The following is a 22,720-nucleotide window of genomic DNA, read 5'->3' on the forward strand; positions in this document are numbered from 1 at the left end:
ATTGAGGGATATGCGTCCTGTGTATTCACATATTATGATAATATTACATTTATGTTAGTGTAGTTATAGTTATCTTATTCCTATCATCCATCTATTTTCTGTTTTGATAATTATTTGCGTATATTTTTAAAATGTAATTTTTTTTATGTGATGTTAAAGCGTAATTTTCTGCATCATTACTCCAGTCTTCAGTCACATGATCCTAATCCGATCTAATTTTTCAGGATTCTTAAACTGAAAGTTCCAAAGAACAGCATTTTTAAATATACATCTTTTGTAACACTACAAATTTCTTTACTAGCGTTATCAATTTAATGTTTCCTTGTTGAATAAAAGTATTGTTAATACAACAACATAATGCAATGCTACATTGTAAAGGCAACGTATCTAATAAAGAGCTTACATCTGAGATTTGTCTGCAGCAAGGCTGCTTTTAAATATCTATTTTGAATTATTCACTACTCGAACCAATTTATCAGGTCTTCATACACTTACTTTTAAATCCAAACGGTCAACTTCCCGTCCCATCTGTAGGTAACATGCTAGCTTGTCCCTTTAAATGGGAAAGCACATGGTTTTATACTACAACTGTAGCATGCAGAGACTGACTTGCTTGGTCGTGGTAAATCCTTTGTTCATGGAGTATTCATCAATTATTCCCCATGCTTTATAAGATTTCTTTATCGTTAACTTGAAACAGTGCAAATAGCTGTCCGGTGCACGCAGTCGTAGTAAGGAGGCTTCCACTATAAACCATTCATCTCCACAGAAATATAATCCTGTCCAGCGAATGGCAACCCAGAGGTGGTGTATTGTATCCGAGCACTTTTGAAGTCACTGAACCCCTGCACGCTTTCGCACTGATGGGTGGTAAAGTTGAACAGCTGTCTCCGTCACTGGTGCAACAAATTTCCCTCTCAGATTAGGGATGGGAAGGAGGAGGTGTAATTGCTCACCCCTGAGTCAGAGCCTCCAATCTCTGCACGTCAGGGGGTGGGGGGGCAAGAGGGGGTTTCAGTTCACTTACTGCATTTAACATTCTTTCCACAGGTTCCTTCTCTTTTATGACTTTACACATAGAAGATCATAAAAACATGGGCTGCACTAAATGAGACTTTTACTATGATCATTAAATGAAATATTTCAGAGCAAACGTATTGAACAATAGTGAAACACTAGAAGCTCACACAATGAAGATTACCCTAAACACACCCCTCCCCCCAACCTGTCTAGTCAAATTGTTCCCTCAGACAAAAGACTCAGAGGAGGAGCATACTTTCTTTCGGTTTGGGTGCATTGTTTCCCTTTCATAGATTTTACACTTCAGAATCATGCTTGAATTTTGGCGTGACTGATGCGGATCACCAAGTAATGACTGAAATTCTTGGCCATATTTGATTTGAATGAAGTCCTGAAGGATTGAACTATTGTAAATGAACAAAAGCTACCTTGAGACAGGCGCACAGGTTTGGTGACCGGTAGTCCGTCCATGCTGCACTGGTTTCCACAGGGGTGCAGAGTGATGACTCCAGCCCTGTTCTCGATAAAGCAATGCTGAGCTGAGATCCCTGGGCCCTGGATGCTGATGTCCATGGCTCCGTGACCCAGAGTGGTCTTGCCTAAAACAAACAACCCCCACAGGATGTTGATTTCAAAGATTATTTGCTCTCAGACAACATGTACTAGCGAAAATTTCAGGTTGAAAGCACAACTCAGGTGAAGTTTGGAAAGCGGTCAATGAAAACCCAGGCACTTTTATGTCTATTTTACTTCCAAGGCTGCCTTTATTTGATCAAATATACAGTAAAATAACAGTAATATCGCAATTGTTTTGTATTTTAATCATTTAAAAAATGTAATTTATTCCTGAGATGGCAAAGCTGAATTTTCAGCAGACATCTCTCTCAGCACTCATCACTTTCAGTCTTCAGCATCACATTCTAATATGCTGAATTTGTGCTCAAGAAACATTTATTATTATCAATGTTGAAAACGGTTGTGCTGCTTAAAATGTTTGTGAAAACCGTGATACATTTTTTCACGATTCTTCGATGAATAAAAAGTTCAAAAGAACAGCATCTATTTGAAATAGAAATCGTTTGTAACATTATAAATGTTTTTTCACTGTCATTTTTGATAATTTTATTGCATCCTTGCTGAATAAAAGGATTTTTTAATTTTTTTATTAAATGACCCTTTTGAACAGTATCTGTATAGACTTTATTGCCTTAACACTCATCAGATGTTCAATGAAAATGCAGCATAGCAATATGTATAATGTAATAATAATCTAACAAAATATCAAGCAATATTTATTGTGTCAAAATGATTTATATTATACATTTTTACAGAAATAGACTCTGGCATATTGTCTATTACAAACAATCTTAATAGAGATTTCTATAAAATTGTCAGTGAAGAGCTTGATATAAGTATAAGACGCATGTGAATTATGTACAAAATTATAATAAATGTATTCACTGTTAGACGTTGTAAGTGGACATTCAATAAACTAGTAAGAGTGTGAATAACGTGCAAATAGTTGAAGAAACGCCCATGAATAACAATTATAGACTATTTCAAACATAAACAGTATGTGTCATTTATCATCTTCCAGCAGAGTATGATGCCTATAATGTTAAATTAAACTGAAGCGAAATCACTGATGTTGGCCTGCTCTTTGTCAGAGAGAAGAACCACATTCCTCAACCCGCTTCCCATCTGCCCCCATCCACCCTCATCTGTTATCAGGCACGAGATAAAAGCCTGTGACCTGAGAGGACCTCAGAATCACACAAGCTAGTGTATCAGTTTATAATATTAATACAGTGCACAGTGACTAATATAAATTAAATAAGCATTCAAAGCCTCTTCTCCTGTGCCCTTTTCATAGCCTAAAAAGAGTACTCCATGTGTCTCTGAGGAATTCAGGCAGATGGACACTGATAAAGGAGACACTGGAATGAATGGCTTGTCAGTATCAGAGAAAGTAAGTAGGTGGAGATGATGGTGGGAGGTTAGCGAAGGAGGGGGTTTCTCTAATTAAGAGAGGGTGTTTTTAAAGACCCCATGCTGCTTAAGGCTCCGGGTTGGGTTATTAGCTTTTCAATCACAACACAGAGGTGATGCAGGGGATTTGACCATCTGTGTATAGGCCTTATGTATCATACTAAAGGTTTGTATTTCTTCCCACACAACTGCATTATTGGATCATGTTTTGAGAACTTTCTACTTTTCCCCCAAACTTTCTATGTTTGTAAAGACTGAGAATCTTGGAGAAAAGATCGCAAACATTTTGAAAAATTCAGTCTACTGAAGTACTGTATCTTATAGTATGATAATATAATATCATTAATATGAATGGTAACACTTTAGTTTAAGGTCCAATTCTCATTAACTAGTTGCTTATTAGCATGCATACCACTGGGATATTGGCTGTTTATTAGTATAAAGCACATATTAATGCCTTATTCTGCAGGACCATATTCTACATCCCTTAATCCTATCCAATTCCTAAATTTAACAACTATCTTACTAACTATTCATAAGCAGCAATTAGGAGTTTATTAAGGCAAAAGTCGGAGTTAATAGTTAGTTAACAGTGAGAATCGGACCCTAAACTAAAGAGTGAACATATAAATATATGATATATACCAATTTAATAATAACCTTACCTTCGGGCAGGGGTAAAAGTGTGATGGCTGTACTGAGACGGCCACTTCCTAGACTGACCAAATGGGGGCGCTCTGCTTGGAACTTCAGTGCTTTCCCGGTCTCGAACAAATCCAGTGGAGTGCTCTAAAAAGTATCGTAAATTAAAAATGTTATCGTTGTCTCATCCTCATGTGTTTCTAAATCCATACGACTTTGACTGCATCCTTTCTGACAGTCTGGGTAGGTACTAAATTACACCTTATGTTTAATGTAATGTAATGTGCGGCCATTTGTTACTTGAATGAGCAAGACTTCCGGTGACATCCGTTATTTTCATTTTAGCTGCACAAAAACAGTCCGTTATGCTACCTGACATTGCAAACTGATATTTTGTTATCATATTATTTTAATTTATCATCATAATCATACACACACTGGTTTGTGCCAACAGTCTACTTTATTTACCTTACCAAATTAATTTGAAATCTCACACATTCACAGATAATAGCTTACTTCCGCATTGCAAAATAAGGTAGATAGATGTCTATGGGATAGGCTACCCACCATTCGCAATTCTTCTCCCGTGGCCTCATGGGATAGTAAAATGTCTAACATATGCGCACTTCGGAATCTTGGTGGAAGTAGTAGGTCATCCATGATCTTTTCACCTACTGTTTTTTGGATACTATGTATTCTGATTTAAATAAATAAATATATATATATAACAATGTAAAATACATGCATTAAAATAAGTTAAGCAACAAAAAATCAAGATATTTCTATTTGAATTCAGTTTTTCCTTTTAAATGTCTTGAAAAACCTGGATATATTAGGAAGCCCAATTTTAAAAGTGCGATATTAAGACCTGGACAAGTCATGTACATTAATAAAATGGTAAAACTCTATTTGCATTAGTGTAAACATTTTTTACTAAAACTGCTAAAAACTAAACTATTGGGTAGAAATTATGATAAAAATATAGGCCTATATTTATTTTTTTAAATCCTTATCCGTAATCATTTTTCAGTAAATCACAAACAGCAGGAAAAGTCATGAGGCCTTTAAATGTTGTGGTCAACAATGGAGTCAGAACTGCTGCTTTTAATGTTCGTGTCTGATTTGAGAGGTAAAAGCCATTTTTTTACACTGCTGATAAAAAACATTATAAAAACAGTCAGTGATGATTTGATATTTCACAACAATAAGAAGTTCCGAAGTAATAATTCAAGCTGAGCTCTAGGCAGGCGGTTAGGTGCTCATACTTCAACCCTATAGTGAGAGAAGAACCTTCAGTTCCATCTTGAGAGTAGACCTCCGTAGAAACTTAAAGGCTCAGCAAGGGGGAGGTTGTCATGGCAACAGGGTGAACTGGTAATGACTGGGAATGGAAGACTGTACCCTGTAATTCTGCTATCATGCAATGACATCATTTTTCAACTGAAAATTAGCTGAATCCATCAACTCGTTTGATGATATGTAAATATGCACAGGATTTCATTTTGCACAGACTTATGCAATATAGGCATATTATTTTTAACCGTACGCCAGCCTTCCAGATAATTGCTGTGCACCCACCTTCCCAAATATCTGCTAAAGACATATCATCACCTCAGGGCTGCGGTATATGCTTGAGTTTAGGATAAACCCGGCTGCTTAAACAAGATTAGCAGGAGGTAATTAGTGTAATCGGTTAAGGCAGAGTTTGCAGGATGTGAATGAGAGATGATCATTGTGTTTCATAGGTAAGACCATCAACACATCTGCCATGGATTATCTATCACGAGGAGTAATACATAGCAGCCATGTTGAAGCAGAAGGTGAAGATGGCAATGATGCCCCCAAGGGTCTGTTTCACACTTTGACTGTCACATCGTATTATGAACACTCAATCCTTTCTGCCAGACAAAAGCTCCCTCTGTGCTGAACAAAGGTGTCGCTATTAGAACTGGATTTACCTTCTTACTGTCATACAAACTCATAAATGAAATAGAAAATATATATAACGATATATAATATTTTTTGTTCTATTCTTTATATATAAATAAACAACTACAAAAATAGCATTACACACACACACACACACCTGAATATGTGGTTTAAAGGGACTGTCCATAGGCGTAATGGTTTTTATACTGTACAAATGTATATCCCCTTACACTAACCCTACCATCACAGAAAACGTTCTGCTTCTTTTGAATTAAACAACTACAAAAACAACACTGTTTGTTACGCCATTTGGTTTATGAAGACACAGGAGGTGTAAACCCATGTCATTATAAAAATGTGTGCCCTCATAAACCATATATACAAGAACACAGTCACATACACGCATTATATATATATATGTGTGTATGTGACTGTGTTCTCATATATACATGTATGTATAAAACATTAAAAAAAATCAGGATTATTTGATGAACGGCATTTAGTGAAAAGAAAAAAAAATCTTTTGTGACTTTATAAATGTCCTTAATGTCACTTTTGATCAATTTATTGCTGAATAAAAGTATTAGACTATTTTTAAAATAAATTTACTATACATATTAATGATAATTAATATATAATATACAAGAGTATGAATGTATTAGTTGTCACACTTATTAAGTAAAGTTCGATCTCACCTGGAGCAGCTGATGAGACTGATGTCCACTGCTAATATTTTGGTTCAAACTATCCATGGCCAGTGTGTCGCTTACTCGCTCGGGGACATGAGAATCCTGCAAGAGACAAAAACAGTGTTGATGCGACCTTACAAATTGTATCAAATTCATCAGTTTACAATCCTCACCAGTATATCTCTCGGTTTTGTTAGTAACTTCTTATTCTTACAGCAACTAGGACATTCTACTTCTAACTTTGTTTGTGTTACATGAAAGAAGATCATACAGGTTTGGGCTGACTCGAGGGCGAGTAAATGATTACAGAATTTAAATTTTGTGGGTGAGCGTTCCCTTTTTGGATCCACTTTACATTCTTTCACATGTATTCTCATGAATTGGTGTCTTGTCTATAGTACATAACAACTATGCTATGCCAGGCAGTGTATCCACAGTACACACACAAGTGGGAGACATGCAGCCTCTGGCATTCCCCGTCTGCATCCTCAGCTGACTCACTGCCCTGACGAATAGAGCCTGCACTCATACAAATGGCATTTGCAAACAGATAACGCTGATTTACCCCGTCGGCCCAACTCACACTGACTCTCATCGGCCGTAAGCTGCCTTTTCCTCTGAGACCTGACGCATTCACGCACACAGACCTTCCTGCCCTGACATTCCAGTGCTCTTACTCACTGTGCTGTCTTTGACTTCAACCAGAGCAAAACATATCCCTACAATGGCTAAATTTATACATTTACCTGTTGGCTAGTCACATGCGGAACTGTGTTATGTGTTCTAACTTTTGCATCCTCGGATCTAGAAACAGGCTTGTGGTGAAATGAATTCAGTGAAACCCAAAACTGCATAATCTGAGGTAATTACTGTAATTAGTCTGTGAGATTCGATGATAGCACCTTTGTTATGAGATACAAAAACACTTTTTTGAAGGCTGGAGAATTTAAATTGCTCGGCACTGAATCAAATTTCACACAAATCTAACCTTTTAATACTTGAAACCACTTCACCTGAACAAAAAGGCCTTATAATTCAAAAACTGAATCTACAAACTAAATGACCTGCTCATGAAATTCTGATGAGGTTTTAAATATTTAACAACCGAGCATGTATCCATCAAGAATTTAAAAAAATGAAATAAGAAACATCCTGTTTAAAAGGTGAAAAACAAAATAAATTCTACAAATTTACCTTCTTCCAGGTGTCCAACAAACACAACGCATCCATTTTTGAGCATTAAGATCAAGCTTTTACAGCATCAAAGTCCTCAGAAAATGTAACTGCTATTTTCTGTCTCTCTAGTCTCTCAACATCTTCATTTAGAGGATACCTGCTCCTATTCAAAACAGCACGGACTTGCCTATACATGCTGCTTTGAGCTAAATCCCACATTCCTGCCTGTTGGCTACAGCCCTGATAACAGATGTTACTGCGTTGGTCAATAAAAGGATGGAGCTCCATAAAAGACAAAAGAAAGACAGTGAATTACAATGAAAGATGAACAAGAGAGGAAGCCTTGCAAGTTGAAGCAAACACAAGTGAGTAATAATTGATGTATATCATGTGGGAAATATAAAGACTATGAGGCAGACAGACAGAAGATCCGACAGACTGAAATTGGGTTTGATCACACTCCAAAACTCTGGTATTGCCACATGCCTCTTAGCTCATCAAAGCCAATTTGCACAATATAAAATGGCATTGAGTCACATTTCCCTTCTAGTGTCTTTATACAGAGTTTGAATCTGTTCCAATTTGCAAACGCTCACATATTACCAGACAAAACAATGTGAAGGACAGCACATTTTTCCAATTGAAGCATAAAGGCTGGGATTGTCTCTCTAAATAGGAAAGCACTCTCTGTGGACACTGCCTGAAGAGCGCAATGGAAAAAAGATGAAGAGATGTGGTCGATCGGCATGTTGCTGCTCACTTACTCCAAACTGTAGCTCACACGTAACTAAGCGAAGAAACAAATCATATGTTTGGATCCACACTTCTAAAAATATTTTTTTCTAATTGATATCTATGTTATCTACATAGAAACATCATCTTGATTCTTTTAATTTGTGTAGTGATTTTAATAAAAAAAAAGTTTGATTATTATATTACATTATATTATATTACGCAGATATGTGGAATACTTGATTCTGATTGGTCAATCGCGCCATCCAGCGGTATGTTATTTCCCGATAATGACCGGTAAAAACTGATAACACAGGCTCATCCGGGTTACTGAAGTCAGCGTTATACGCTTGCTAGGAACGATTATTTTTTTTTTTTCATGTTTACAACATTAAAAAAGCTTTGCATTTAAAAACCTAATAAAAAAATTCAACATAACATTTTACATGACAACGATATGCTTAAATCGAAGAAGTTTTTCCTTTGAGTTTTCCGCGTACTGACGACACCATTGTCAAAATGATCCCTATATTCACACGGATCCTAGCCTGGTAATACCAAACTCTGCTACTTCGCTTTGCTTCGTAGACAGAGTCTGGCATGGCATAATTGAAAAGCGTTTTCTTTCTCGCGGGGGGGCGCTTGTCTGAAGTTTAAAATCATTGGTTACCCGTAAGCCAATCACATAACGTTTGGTTATGGCTGTGTTATGCGCATGCTCAGCCGCATCTAACTTCCACTGTAAACATATGTATGATGCGAAAACAAAACCATCGAGCGAAATACCGGAGTGAACATGGCTGTGAACGACCATGAAGTAAATCTACGCATCCACGGTACAATCAGCGTCTACGTCACGGCTCTCAGCCCGCCCTCTGTTCGTTGATTGGCCGGCTGTTTTCAGGCCGGAGGAAAACTGAAAGCTATTACGCTGTCTCAGACTGAGTACAGAAGCGAAATGAAATTGAGGGAAGTACGAAGTCTGACCTAGTCAGGCTACACGGATCCACGAATACGACTAAAAACGCTGTATTCTGCTGCCAGGCTATTAGATGGCAATGAAACACTTTGGATTGAACACGTAATATGCATGTGCATAACGTGATTGTTTTCAGAGATTTGCGTTTTTGTTTACACGGAGACCGTTTTCATTAAGATCAAAATTTTGCATTTTCAGGCACTCAAATCGATGTTGTCGTGTAAATTTATAGCCAAAACGCATAAAAGTTTTAACGTTTTTAGTTGAAAACGATGTTGTGTAAACAACCCCTAATTATGTGGCAAGTATAATAAGTGGAATAATTTACATCCATCTGGTTTTTATTGCAGAATAAACTTCTTCAGGGTGATGCAAGATCCCTCCTAATCACCCTTGTCTGAGTGTATTTGCGATATATTATATTATATGAAAAAAGTCTGAAAAATATTTGACACCATAAAAAATGGTAAACGAGAAAGAAAGTATTTGAAAATGTTTACAGTGACACTATTATTTCAAACTTTTTTAATGCCTGAGGGTTGGCTTGCTTTCATAAATCCTTAAGTATCAAGTTTAGAGAAGAGATGTTGGATTGTTTTGAAAGGTGGATGACACAACATTCAGCTCTTCAAAATGACAGCACTGTGGGCTGGAAGGAGGCCACGGATTAATGGTTGATACATCTCTGAATGGAAAGACATGATGGTGCTTTTTGGAATGTAGATGTTCCACCACATGTGATCTACACTCTCATACATATTGCTGAGGTTCATTTAAAGGATTTCCCTTGAAGATAATATTCTGTATGCTCAGGAAATGCTGAAGGAGAAGAAATTTGTAATTGGTTTATAAGAGTGAGGAAATGTGGTAAAGACGCTTGCAGCGAGTCCTGACTGTTGTAGGGTAATAACAGCTTTCTAGTTCCTGCCTCAAGGCGCTGTGGATTATTCATCAGTGGAATTTTAGTTGAGCTTAAAAGTACAGGGACAGAGAGAGAGAAAGGGGGAGATAATGAGCTTTTTCAATTGCTAGTTGGTTATCTTTTGTGAGCTGCCTGCTCAGAGAACTCCACCTGGTGGTAAGCTCTGAGATACTGTGCTTCTCAAAACTGGGTCTGTTCTGGTATAGGGTTATGAACACAGGGGGAAAATGCTGAATGCATAAAATTAACATAATTATATAATCTCTACTAAACATTAAAAATAGCAGTCTTTTGCTGCACACACAGTTGAATAACTGGTTGCAACATGTTGCCAAACAAATGTCTTATTAGCTATTTGCCGTTACTGAACTCGATTTGCACGACATCCGTGATCACAACGCCTAAGGCCTCTGTTTCATATCCAAAGATGCCAAACTTCAGAGGATGTTACTGAAGAAAACATCACACATGTTTAAGATCTGTCCCTGCAGCAGGCCATATGTGCCGCAGCATGCAGACGCATATCTAGACAGGAAATTGAGAGGCAGATGAGAAATCCTGCCATTTCTGTGAATGTGTATGATTATGGCCACAGACAAACACAGCGATGGATGTGGCTGACTAAATAGCTTCTTCCATTTTTAGACCTAGCCACAAAAATGTTGCAAAGTAGATGAATGTGAAAATGAACTGGGCTATAGAATGTGACTTAAAATAGCATTGTGTGGGCAGAAATTCTCCCACCCAATGTAATTAAGACTCAAATTATGTAACATTTCTAGAGGTCTAATCACACCAATTGAATAAAAAAAGCAAACTTTTAGAACATTGGCTTTTACAGTCAAATATTTTCCCATGTCCATGGTTCTTAATCTTAAATTGCTAATCAGAAGCTAATCTTGCTAATACACTTACGTGTCTCAATCAGCTCCCTAGTTCAACAGTCGGGGCACTAATCAGGGAGTCGGCCATTTTAAGGCCGGTCTAAACGGCAAAATCCGTACAGTGAGCGGATACATTCACTCCAACAGTGAGCGGATACATTCGCTCCCTTAAAAGTTTCACAATCCACCCTAAAAATGAGAGAGGAAATGCTCACTATGTTCCCTTAACTGAAATTCTGAAGTACAAAACAAATCAAGTGAACCAACTCAACTAAAATGTATAATTAATTTACAGCTGACATATTGCAGGGATATGTAACAACCAAATTATTTATCAATGTACTTTAATTAGCTTTTTTTTTTTTAAGTAATGTGAGAAAGATATAAGTGCTGCTGTTGTTCATAAATACCAGCTGTACATCAAAGGTGTTGTAAAGGTGCTGAAAATAGTCATCAGTGTCCAATGTGTAGAGATCCAGGGTCCTTACGAGTGCCTAAATATGTGTGTACAATGTACATGATATACGATTCACAACCTAGGTAGCTAGTGAGCTGACTGAGATGTGCCCTAATCATTTAGCATTGTGGGATGCTTTAAAGTGCTGCGTAAAATCTGTGGTATGCTGGTTTCTCCATCACTCATTGTGTTGAGAAAGGCAGAGGCTTGGTTACAAGCTAATAACCGGCAGACCACCTGCACAGTGAAGACACATGGGCAAAGGTCACCAGAACACCATCAAAGGCCTCTGTGCATGCTCATGTCAGCGTCAGTGAAATATATAACCCTGAAATAAGAATCCAAGAACAAAAAAGAGCTGTATTGTTGACAACCAGCCAGAGGAGGTGGGGTTACACAGGCATACACTGGAGGCATACATTTAGGCATACATCTAGTTTAAGATGATGTTGTTTTGGAACATGGTAGCTAGTTTCTAAAGGGTCTAAGATGGTAATTTGCTAGTTGTTAACAAGCTGACCATTGACCACGTTTCAAAAATATAGCTTGACCACCTTAAGGTGGTCTAGGAAACCAGCTATCATGTTCCAAATCATTGAATTCCCAGCAGGGTAAATTCTGACACAAGTACATGAGTTTACCGCTCATCTAAACACATAGTAGCACCTCTAACTGCATTAACATCACTGATAATTTAGTCATCAACAATATAAGTGGGCACTGGAGAGATCACACTATGATGTCCCTAAACAGAGAGGAAACATGACAAACAGGATGGCAGAAGAGGAGGACCACTGCTGCGTGTTGAGTCTATATGTAGACTTCCTATCGGATAGAGAGTTTCCTGTTGGATGAGGCAGTCAGAGAATGGCACATCACTCCATGTCTTCTCACAGAGGCAGAGACCAAATGTCAAACAATTTAAAAAATCTTCAAAGGAAATTATTTAATCTTTTTTTTTTTGCTTGTAAATTCATAAAACCAAAGAGAATTGCAAAAATAATGATTGTTCCTAACAGGTCTTAAACACTTTATCTTGTCTCCCACTAGTCGGACAAAAGTAATTTGACTATTTTCTTAAGTAACTACACAGAATTTCCCCTCAAATCAGCAAAGAAAATTTTTAATAAATTAATAAATGATTTCTGGACCTACTCATAACTCAAAATACAAAAAGTATAACAATTTGTAAGCATTTTCTACAACTTATGTTGGAAGCCAGTTTCACTATCGCAGAACTGAATGCCACATTACAAAATTTAAAGTATGAGACAAGTTGTACTTGATGGATAAAGTTGTAAGTAATAAAGTCACAATTGCAAAATTGAAAGCCACATTATATAACGTTACACAATGAGCGCTGCAATTCTGAGATTTTTAATTAATTTCTGAGATCATAAATCACAATTATTTTAGGCAAAAATAGCATACCTTAAATAGTGGGGTTTTTTTTAGCACACACTGACTTTCGGTTGCAAATAACGCATCATTAGACTAATAATTTCCTGGCTTGAAGGCTACAATTGAGAGTGAGTCACTCTTTCTCTGGTCTGCTGAGGGGGCTGCGCAGGGCAGGGGCTCAAGTGAACACAATATTCCAACAGGCACTTGCTCAAATGTTCCGTTGACTTTAGCTGTTTGTTTCCTAAAGACACTGGCCTCAACAGGCATTCCAGTGCAGTCGGCACAAAGAGTTCTTTTCACCGTTTAATCCTTGCAGAGGAGTGGCGAAGGGGCCTGGCTCTCCTCCACAGGGGACCACAGGACCCAAACTCCAAATTCATAGACACAAGCACCTACGCAGAGCAAAAAGCATACAGAAAAGCCCTGTTTAACAGGGTCAGTGTTCAAGACCTAATTCTATATTTTCATACTCAAAGAATTGCTTTACCTTTGCAGAGATGTTGATTTTGATCTTAAGCAATGAAGCTAGCACATTACACATGCTTGTATCCTCTACACAGAAGCTCCAAAAGCCATGACCAGCTCTTCAAAATATCCAACGCCTACTCCAAAGCCTAATGCCAGCCAATCCAGTTCAAAAGCTTTGTACTTGTATCATTTAAAATCCTTGGATCAGAAAGAGATTCACATGACTATAATGTCAGACCTTGATCAGGTGCGTGAGGCATTGGCAATGCCCTCTGTGCCAGTGTCCAGCCCTAAACTCCTTGGCAAAACTGCTCAGATCACCTCTTTAATCTCCATCCAAAAATGTGAGAAGCTCAAAGCCAAGAATTTCACCTCAGCTGGAAAGTGGCAGAAAGTGGCTAACATGCAGGGCCTCAGTGCTTCAAGGCAGAAGGAGAATGACGTCAACACCTCCTTTTGCTGTGCTATTAAAAGCTGTTGAGATACAACGGGTTGCTGCCAAAGCAAGCGTCCCAGACTCACCCCTCTCCTCCTGACTCTGGGTCCCGTCTCTCCACACTCTCCCAGACATCAGATGATCTATGCACAAGAACTATGCATAGAAACCGTGATGTCTACCAAAGCTGGTCTACAGTGTGTATTCCCAGAGTTCTTCCCAGAGAGTAACTGAAGGAGGGCTGTGAGTGAATGGGAGGAGGTGGACGCAGAGTAAAAGGAAACAGCTTTGGAAATCTCTTGGCCTAATGGAAATATTGTCAACAACCTCCTTCCTCCAGTCCTTCTTTTGTCTCAGACTCTGGAATACACTAGTTGCTGAAAGTCCAAGCCAATCTGCAGATAATGGATAGTCAGAGTTGACCGATTTTGCAGAAAATATCGTAGTCTATGGCTTGCTTGATTTCACTGAGTTAGACGCGTTCCTGGGTCAACATATTTTGCAAGAACATTCCTGTCTGGAAATTTAGTCCTACCCCTAAACCTAACACTACCCATAACTTATCTCTAAAATTAGAGGGAAATAATAACTGAATAACAATGATATAGAAGCACCTAGCCCTGGTTGTAAGCCTAAACTTGACAAACTGTAAACTTGTACCTCAAATCTGATTTGTTGATTGGAATGTTGTTCCAGGATCAACAAAGATGTTGATCCAGGATCATGTTGTACTTGGTGAAATCAGGTTCTGCTAGTGTATGATGGGCACAGCCTTAAGTCACATTGTTGCTGTTTTAGTGTAAATGCATGAGGTAGACAGTGAGAAAAAAGGATGACATCACCCAAATTGCACAGCTTTTCCAGCCACCACCTTTTAACCGCAGCTGGAGCCATTCTTACTCTTATTCTGACCTGCCATTATGCTCCGATAACAAATACATTTCACAAAATGACCCTGGCTCCATCTCCATGAGAGCTCTTTCAAATCCCAAATGAAATTCCACACAGGGCTGCTGAGCAGGAGTGTTAGCAGTGAATAATGATGCTCAGGAAAATGTGTTTAAGTGTTTGGAGGATATCTCAGACAGAGAGAGGAAGAGCGAGAGCAGGACATGGGAAAGAACATTTTGGAAAATCGATCATGAAGTGCAGATGTTGTCGTGGGGCCACACGCATGCACATGCGGCTGCTACAGTGTTCTGAGATATTTCTAAGCGGTTGATTGCCTGTTCTGAAAGTAATAGCACATTGTTGTGCTACAGACATGACGATGCACAATTTGATGTAACCTATAATTTACAATTAAAGGGTCGTTCACAGAGCACGCTTTGCATTCCATTGTACTGTTTTTCTATAGTTTTTCTATGTAAAAATGCCTCAAATTAACACTCGGCAAGCGCCAAGTGCGAGTAAAAATCGGCGGTAATCACCAGTTGGCCGGTAACATTTTTATGAATTCTAACAATGCAATGTTATTGGAACATGAACAACGCCGGGACAGTTGACGAGCCAGTGCTGTGTCGTCACAAACGTTTAAGCCATGATCATTTAAATATTCAAGCGCAAGAAGACGTGAAAGGAAACTTTAGGGTTAGGGTTAGGGTTAGAATTAGAATTAGTGTTTTCTTACAATACTAATGAGAATTTTTAATTAAAGTATATTACAAACTTTTAATTTAGACCCTAAAGAATCATATTAGCTTGTGCAAAAATGACATTATATGACCCCTTTAAAATTATAGTAGTTTTAGCTGTGGTATCGAAATTGGAATAGAGATGTGAATTATCACTGGTATCTAAAAATTTGGTGTCATTACTGCCTGTTTTTGCAAAAACATGCATGTTTCATGGCCTGTAAAAAAATAATTATTGTCTGTAAATTCACCAGCCACTGGCAGGTGTGGCAAAAAGTTAGTTTATAGGCCCTGGCTTAGAAGGACGTTTAACTGTTGTGCTCGCGTCTTGTGTCTTTTCCAGTATTTTGCAAATGACACAGCGCTCAAGATAAAAGAAATATATATTTTTTTAAATCTCACGGTTTCTGTGTGAATGGCCCCTTATGTGCTTCAGTTAAATAAGCAAGCCCCTAACCGTAGTGAGCAATAGCAATTGTTCTGCTTGCCTTAGCAAACACGACTAATGCACGTGTCTGTATTCCACTTCCAACCAAATCAATTCCAATAAAACACACGGTCATTGGCAGGGACTGTGATTTCAGCCCTCATTTTCAGCCCTGTGATTTCTCTTTTTTTTTTTTTTTTGGAAACAGAGATGACCTGGACAACAGAGGCTTGATTATCAAAACCAATGAAGCATTTTTCACTCACCACTGACCCTCTAAAGTGATCATGGAAAGACCCCACTCTCCCCCTCTGCCTGTGTCTCTGTACTGGCTCAATGGACTGCTCTGTTTTGGGTGGGAGATCAGGATGAGAGAGAGCTACTAACGTGGCACTTCCAGTGTGTTGTCTCTGGTCTCTTTCTATCTGTTCTCATCTTAGTAAATGAAAGGTCAGGCACAGATCCTGTCACCTCCTTGTTTTCTTACTATTTCTGTTGTTTTCCCGAGGCCAGTGGCTACAGATTCTCACAATGTGGGCTACGTTGTGTCTTCAGCTCTGATAAAAACAAGGACACAGCTAATTTCTTTTGCCTGCATTTGGCAGTGAAAAACTTTCAGGACCTATATCTGCTATGCAAAACATCATTCCACATGGACTGATAGTTTTATATTTTTTTTTAAACGGCAATGATTTCTAAAACTAGCAACCTATGTTTGGATCACAGCTGATTTGACTGGACCAGATTTCAGAATCAGAATCTCACAAATCCTGCCAAGAACATTTCCAGGTCATTTCAACTCAACATTAGGACAAAAATAGTAATTATATCACTCTTAAAAAATGCTGGGTTATATGAAATATGGACAAACCAACAGTTACATTTTTAAACCCAACAATTGTGTTTGTCCATATTTGACATATTATGTAAACAATCACCCAAAAGTGATTGTATACATAAAATGAAGCCTATATTTTAAGATTTTGTTTGCATTAAGACATTATTTTAATGACGGCTATTCAAATGTCTCCTGCCATTTTAAATTGCCATTCCTGTAATGTCAAAAATACTTATTATTAAAATCCACATTTAATTGAGAATATTAATACTTAATGATAGTATTTGCTGTCTTTAGTTCAATGTCTTTAGTAATTAAATAAAAACATTGCATTACAAGAAAAAATGTATGATATTAAAATGTCCACTAAGAATAACGAAAATAACAACAAAAAAAGCTCCAAAGTAAAATAAAAAATCATTAGTATTTGTTAAAAATTGAAGGAAAATTTTAAATAAAAATGAGATCAATTTGCATAATAAAAAACTCTTAACAGCCCTAAAAATTTTTTTTAATAAAAATAAAATAATAATAAATAATATAATAAAATATATATACACACACACACATTTGTTTATTTTTCCTTTTGACTGTGGAGAAATTGGACTTTGCATATGTTATTGACAGGTTTCATGAGATTCAACATTTTTTATATCTTGAAAAAGTAGATTGTGTTACATGGACACAAGTTCTTAATATCCAACAACAGACACATTTTGAAGTTCAAAACATTTAAAAAATTGCACTTGAGCAGTTATTATAAAGCTGTCATCCACCAAGTAAACTTATTTAAACAGTCTAAAAAGTGAAGTTTCTTATAAGCCGTACAGGAGACCTTACCTGTAAGAACTTTCTGGCAGTCTATGAAACAAGACCCTCAGTAGGCAAACACATGCTTCCTCATGGACAAATCATTATGAAGATGGATAGAGTCTTGAGGATAGCAGAGGGCTGTGAGGTTCTTCCTGGCACACTTTCGAACACAAACATCACAGACACACAGCAGATTCTCCTTCCCAGCACGGGACAAAAGTCGTCTCCCTCAGTGACTGTCTCTCTTCCCCTCTCACTCGTTCTCTGCCTTCCTGTCCTGCCAACCACTCCTAGCCTGACACAAGGCACTCATTCTTTCAGTCAAAGAACTTCTCACTTGTTCACTAACCTTGCAGAGACCCCTGCTGCAGAAATAAGTCCATTTCAGGAAAGGCTGAAACTCACTTTTCTGCAGAAGGTGCACAAAAAGACAGTGGCATCCGTCCACAATGCTGCTCCTCTTTCTGAGGGTTTCTTGGGAAGGTGCCAGAGCACTGGAGACCTGTGGTCAGTCCGGCTTTTGTCACTGTTTGTATAGTCCTGTGTCAGTCCTGACTCTTACTGGCACTACACCAAAGAAAAGCATGCTCTTGCAGGATCAGGTGCTTCTCTCAAATAGGACACACTAGTCCTCTTCCAGCTGATGTCTCTAACTGAGTGCGCTCTATTTCTCATCGGTTTGTATTTGTAAGCTTGAATCTTTTCCTTTCTCTGTTTCGATTTACAGCATAATTTATCCGCTTTCCAATAGGAGGGGCACATCGAGTGTTTTGAAGTGGTCTGCTGGCTCTAAGCCAGCCAATAAGAGCTTGATGTTTAAAGATTATGAGGAATGCTTTAAAAAAAAAAGGTTGGCTTTCGTCTCACTTGATTATTTATCACTTTGGATGAAGATTAAGTAATTCAAATGTATGGGTTTTGTGGTGTCATCTGAATTTACTCTGAACTTCTAAAGAGTTCTTGAAAATGACTTTTCATTTATGCTTTCATAATTCTTTATGGTTTTCTAATTATAATTATGAGATAAAAAGTTGAAATTATGACATATAAAGACAATTATGGCAAAAAGTTGAAATAGTCAATGATGCAAGTCATGATGACTTTTAAATTAATTTTTTTTTATCTTTGGCTAATTTTGACTTAGTGGGCCCTATTTTAACGATCTGAAACGCAAGTATCAAACGCAAAACGCAAGTAACTTGGGCGGGTCTTGGGTGCTGTTGCTATTATACCGGCGGGATAAGTGACTCTTGCGCCCGACGCAAATCTAAAATGGGTTGGTCTGAAGTAGCTTCATTATTCATAGGTGTGGTTTGGGCGTAACGTGAAATAAACCAATCAGAGCGTCATCTCACATTCCCTTTAAGAGCAGGCGCGCTTGTTCTATAGCGGATTCCTATTATAACGGCGGATTTGCCAGGCGCGTGCCAGGAGCGGTTCACAACCGAGGAGACCGACGTTCTCATCAGGGACGTTGGGGATGGAGAAACACACCCTTCGGTTAAACAGGCGTATGATAATTTGGGTAAATGTGTAAGCTAGATGTATGCTTTTATATTAAACTATCTATCTATCTATCTATCTATCTATCTATCTATCTATCTATCTATCTATCTATCTATCTATCTATCTATCTATCTATCTATCTATCTATCTATCTATCTATCTATCTATCTATCTATCTATCTATCTATCTATCTATCTATCTATCAAACGTAATAATGTATGATTTGCAAAAATGAAAACTGCTGCTTCTGTGTAGATGAGAGAATCAAAGTGTATGCGCGTTGTGCACACTCTACATTGTTTATGGCCAAGCATGCGCCCTTAAAATAGCATATGAATAACATGCGCAACGGCCACTGACTTTAAACTAGTTTTTTTCGGTCAGTGGCGGAATTGTTTTCTAAACCTGCAAAATAGCATGAGGGAACTTTTGCGCCGGAACACGCCTCCTCTTTGCGCTGAACCGCCCCAGGAGTTTGTGCGTCTGTGGGGGGAAAAGTCCGCTGTGCGCGGGTGCAAAATAGGAATGATACATGCGTCGGTGTACAAAGTCAATTGCGCTGGGTGCAAGATAGGGGCCAGTATCTCATAATTTCTACTTTTATGTCATAATTATGATTTTTTTTTCTTATGTGGTGTACTAAATTGGCTTTTAGGCTAACCTACACAACAGCACCATATTTACAAATTAAGAATATTATATGTGGTCTCATGCAATAAGGTCCCTGGGGAAACACTATTTATTTTAACTTACTGTGAAAGTGAACTTGTGAGGAGGAGAAGGAGGAGGAGGGGGTTAATTAAGGCTTGAATTATCCAAATGTAAAGTTTTTTTTTTCTCTTCTTAAAGTAAATGTTAAATGCATTTGCAAACATTTCAATAAACACGACAGTAAGATTATAAAAAGATGGTAGAAGGTAGGTAGGCTAATGGTGTCCGTGTCGGATAACTGGAAAAACACACGAGTAGTTATTTTGTCAGTTCTGATAGATTTAGAAATCTTCACAAAAACGTAAGTTTAAAAATGTCTTTAAGATAGGCTATTAGTTAGCGGTTCGCTAACTGCTTGGAAAGAAATTTGACAGAAAAGGTAAGCCTTTTGAAAATCACTGAATGAAATTGTTGATGTAGGCCTACCAAGAAAAATACCGTGCTAAAAAGATCTTCACAATTGACAAATCAGCAGGTTAAGTTGCTTATGTTTGATAAGAACACGAAAACTTGCAAGAGATTGACTGTTATGCAGAAAAAGACTTATGAGACTTAGATTGTTGTTAATTAGTGAAATAATATGAGACACTCTGCCCTAGATGATTGAACAATTCAAAATACACATCATTTTCACAATCAAAAGCGATGCAAACTGTGCCAGCATATACAATTTTGAATGATGTGACAACAGTGCCCTCTAGTGACTGATCACCTATAAATCACATAATACCAATAAATGGACCTAGTAAGTACAACATATCTCTTATCAAACCCATACGGCAATCTTAATGCAAATAATCTAGAAAGTAATATTAGCCTATCCTGAACTTTTAAATACAGTTAAATGTGGCCAACTTTACTCTTCCCCCTATCCTACATAACATGTAAGTGTCAAATAAGCCTGTAACAGAAGCACCCATGCAACTCCTAGGACAGTAAGACTGCTGTTTGTTCTGTTTCTTCCTAAGGAAATTCCTCATGCTCACTCAGAATGCATCTAATTTCCTCCTGTGTTTCACATGTTAAAGGTCCAGCTCAAAGGCTTGTCACCACGGTGGGGGGAAAGCAGGGCAGCTGGAGGGTCTTATGACAGGTGTGGAAGATTTTAACTCTCGCTCTCACTTTTACTGCGGGAAAACATCCCTGAGATGGCCTCTGTAAGAATGGGATTATTTAGTCAGCACCTTGAGGCACTAAAAACTTTAAATCAGCTTCTGGCTTTTAAAATATTTTTCAGCACACAGAAGAAACATACTGACTTCACTATTGTGAATAGTGACAAATTATGCTGTTAATTATAATGATAATGTAAGGTTACACTTTATTTTAGTGCTTCCTCAAATAAGTACAGAATAATATTAATTAACTACACGTACTTACTGTAGAGTTAGGGTTTGGTTTAGGGTTAGTTACCTGTAATTATGCAAAAATTATGCATTTAATGTTTTTACTGTAGTAAGTGGTACATGTAGTAACAACTACTTCACCTTAAAATAAAGTGTTAATTAATGTAATAACAATAATAGTTATAAGTATACATTAGTTATATTTTATGTATTATATAATTTGTAATATATTTATGTATATTACATTACATAAAATGCAAATACACACATATACATATATATACATATATATATACATACACAAACATATGACAAAATATACGTATACAAAAATACTACAAAAATGTATGTGTGTATGTGTGTGTATATATATATGTATATACACACACACACACACACACACACACACACACACACACACACACACACACACACACACACACATTTTTGTTACCCGGAATGACATTTTGGGACTTTTGAGCTCAATTCCTTAAAGATAAATTAATGAATTCTCACATGAGAAATTAAAGAGGGGGAAGTTGAGTCACTTTATGAAGTGCATTTAAAAATTTATACATTTTTAAAATTATGAATATGCTTTGGACACCAGAATTGACAAACCATATCATTGACCCATACATATGTATATATATGTATATATATACACATATATATATATATATATATATATATATATATATATATATATATATATATATATACATATACATATATATATATATATATATATATACATATATATACATATACATATACATATATATACATATACATATATATACATATACATATATATACATACACATATATACATACACATATATACATACACATATATACATACACATATATATATATATATATATATATATATATATACAGTGCAATGCATAAGTGAATACACCCATGCTAAAGTTGACTAAAAAGAGGAATAAAAAATCATATTTTGGAAATTGAACTTAATGCCTTAATTTAAAAAATTAGGAAAAATCCAACCTTTAAGGACACCAATTTTCTTTGTGAATGAATAATGTATCGTAAATAAATAAATGTTCTTCCTTAAAATACATGGTGCATAAGTGAGTACACCCCTATGTTAAATTCCCATAGAGGCAGGCAGATTTTTATTTTTAAGTATTTTTAAAAAAAAAAAATTTAGGATACTATGCATCCTGATAAAGTTCCCTTGGCCTTTGGAATTAAAATGGCCCCACATCATCACATAGCCTTCACCATACCTAGAGATTGGCATGATTTTATTTCAGTTAGCCTAAAAGCTATTTGCATTGAGAGATGATCTTATGGAAAGTACCCCATGCCAATCTCTAGGTATGGTGAAGGCTATGTGATGATGTGGGGCTATTTTAATTCCAAAGGCCAAGGGAACTTTATCAGGATGCATAGTATCCTAAATTTTTTTTTTTTAAAATACTTAAAAATAAAAATCTGCCTGCCTTTATGGGAATTTAACATAGGGGTGTACTCACTTATGCACCAAGTATTTTAAGGAAGAACATTTATTTATTTACGATACATTATTCATTCACAAAGAAAATTGGTGTCCTAAAAGGTTGGATTTTTCCTAATTTTTTAAATTAAGGCATTAAGTTCAATTTCCAAAATATGATTTTTTATTCCTCTTTTTAGTCAACTTTAGCATGGGTGTATTCACTTATGCATTGCACTGTATATAGGC

General features: G+C 37.0%; 2 protein-coding genes across 23 annotated transcripts in view; both read right to left on the reverse strand.

Moving 5' to 3' along the window:
* Nucleotides 1-22,720, reverse strand: part of LOC308693715 (E3 ubiquitin-protein ligase TRIM39-like) — a gene marked incomplete at both ends in the record, with an annotated part of 764,022 nt that overhangs the window by 638,913 nt on the left and 102,389 nt on the right. The window lies entirely within an intron of this gene.
* Nucleotides 1-22,720, reverse strand: part of phldb1b (pleckstrin homology-like domain, family B, member 1b) — a 74,947-nt gene that overhangs the window by 51,739 nt on the left and 488 nt on the right. For 14 of the 22 annotated variants that reach the window (XM_081371372.1, XM_081371364.1, XM_081371373.1 and 11 more), the window contains exons 1-4: nt 7,464-7,573; nt 6,276-6,371; nt 3,675-3,798; nt 1,449-1,619 (exon numbers count right to left, since the gene is read on the reverse strand). In XM_081371372.1, coding sequence (XP_081227498.1) covers nt 1,449-1,619; nt 3,675-3,798; nt 6,276-6,371; nt 7,464-7,499 — 427 coding nt within the window. In that variant the 5' untranslated portion in view covers nt 7,500-7,573. Of the gene's footprint in view, nt 1-495; nt 874-1,448; nt 1,620-3,674; nt 3,799-6,275; nt 6,372-7,463; nt 7,574-12,850; nt 12,886-13,813; nt 13,918-17,466; nt 17,643-17,788; nt 18,041-22,720 lie in introns of those variants that run through there. The other 8 variants (XM_081371378.1, XM_081371379.1, XM_081371376.1 and 5 more) reach the window with 8 other exon arrangements.

Source organism: Scardinius erythrophthalmus (assembly GCF_964197995.2).
Source record: "Scardinius erythrophthalmus genome assembly, chromosome: 7".
In the NCBI taxonomy this organism is placed as follows: Eukaryota; Metazoa; Chordata; class Actinopteri; order Cypriniformes; family Leuciscidae; genus Scardinius; species Scardinius erythrophthalmus.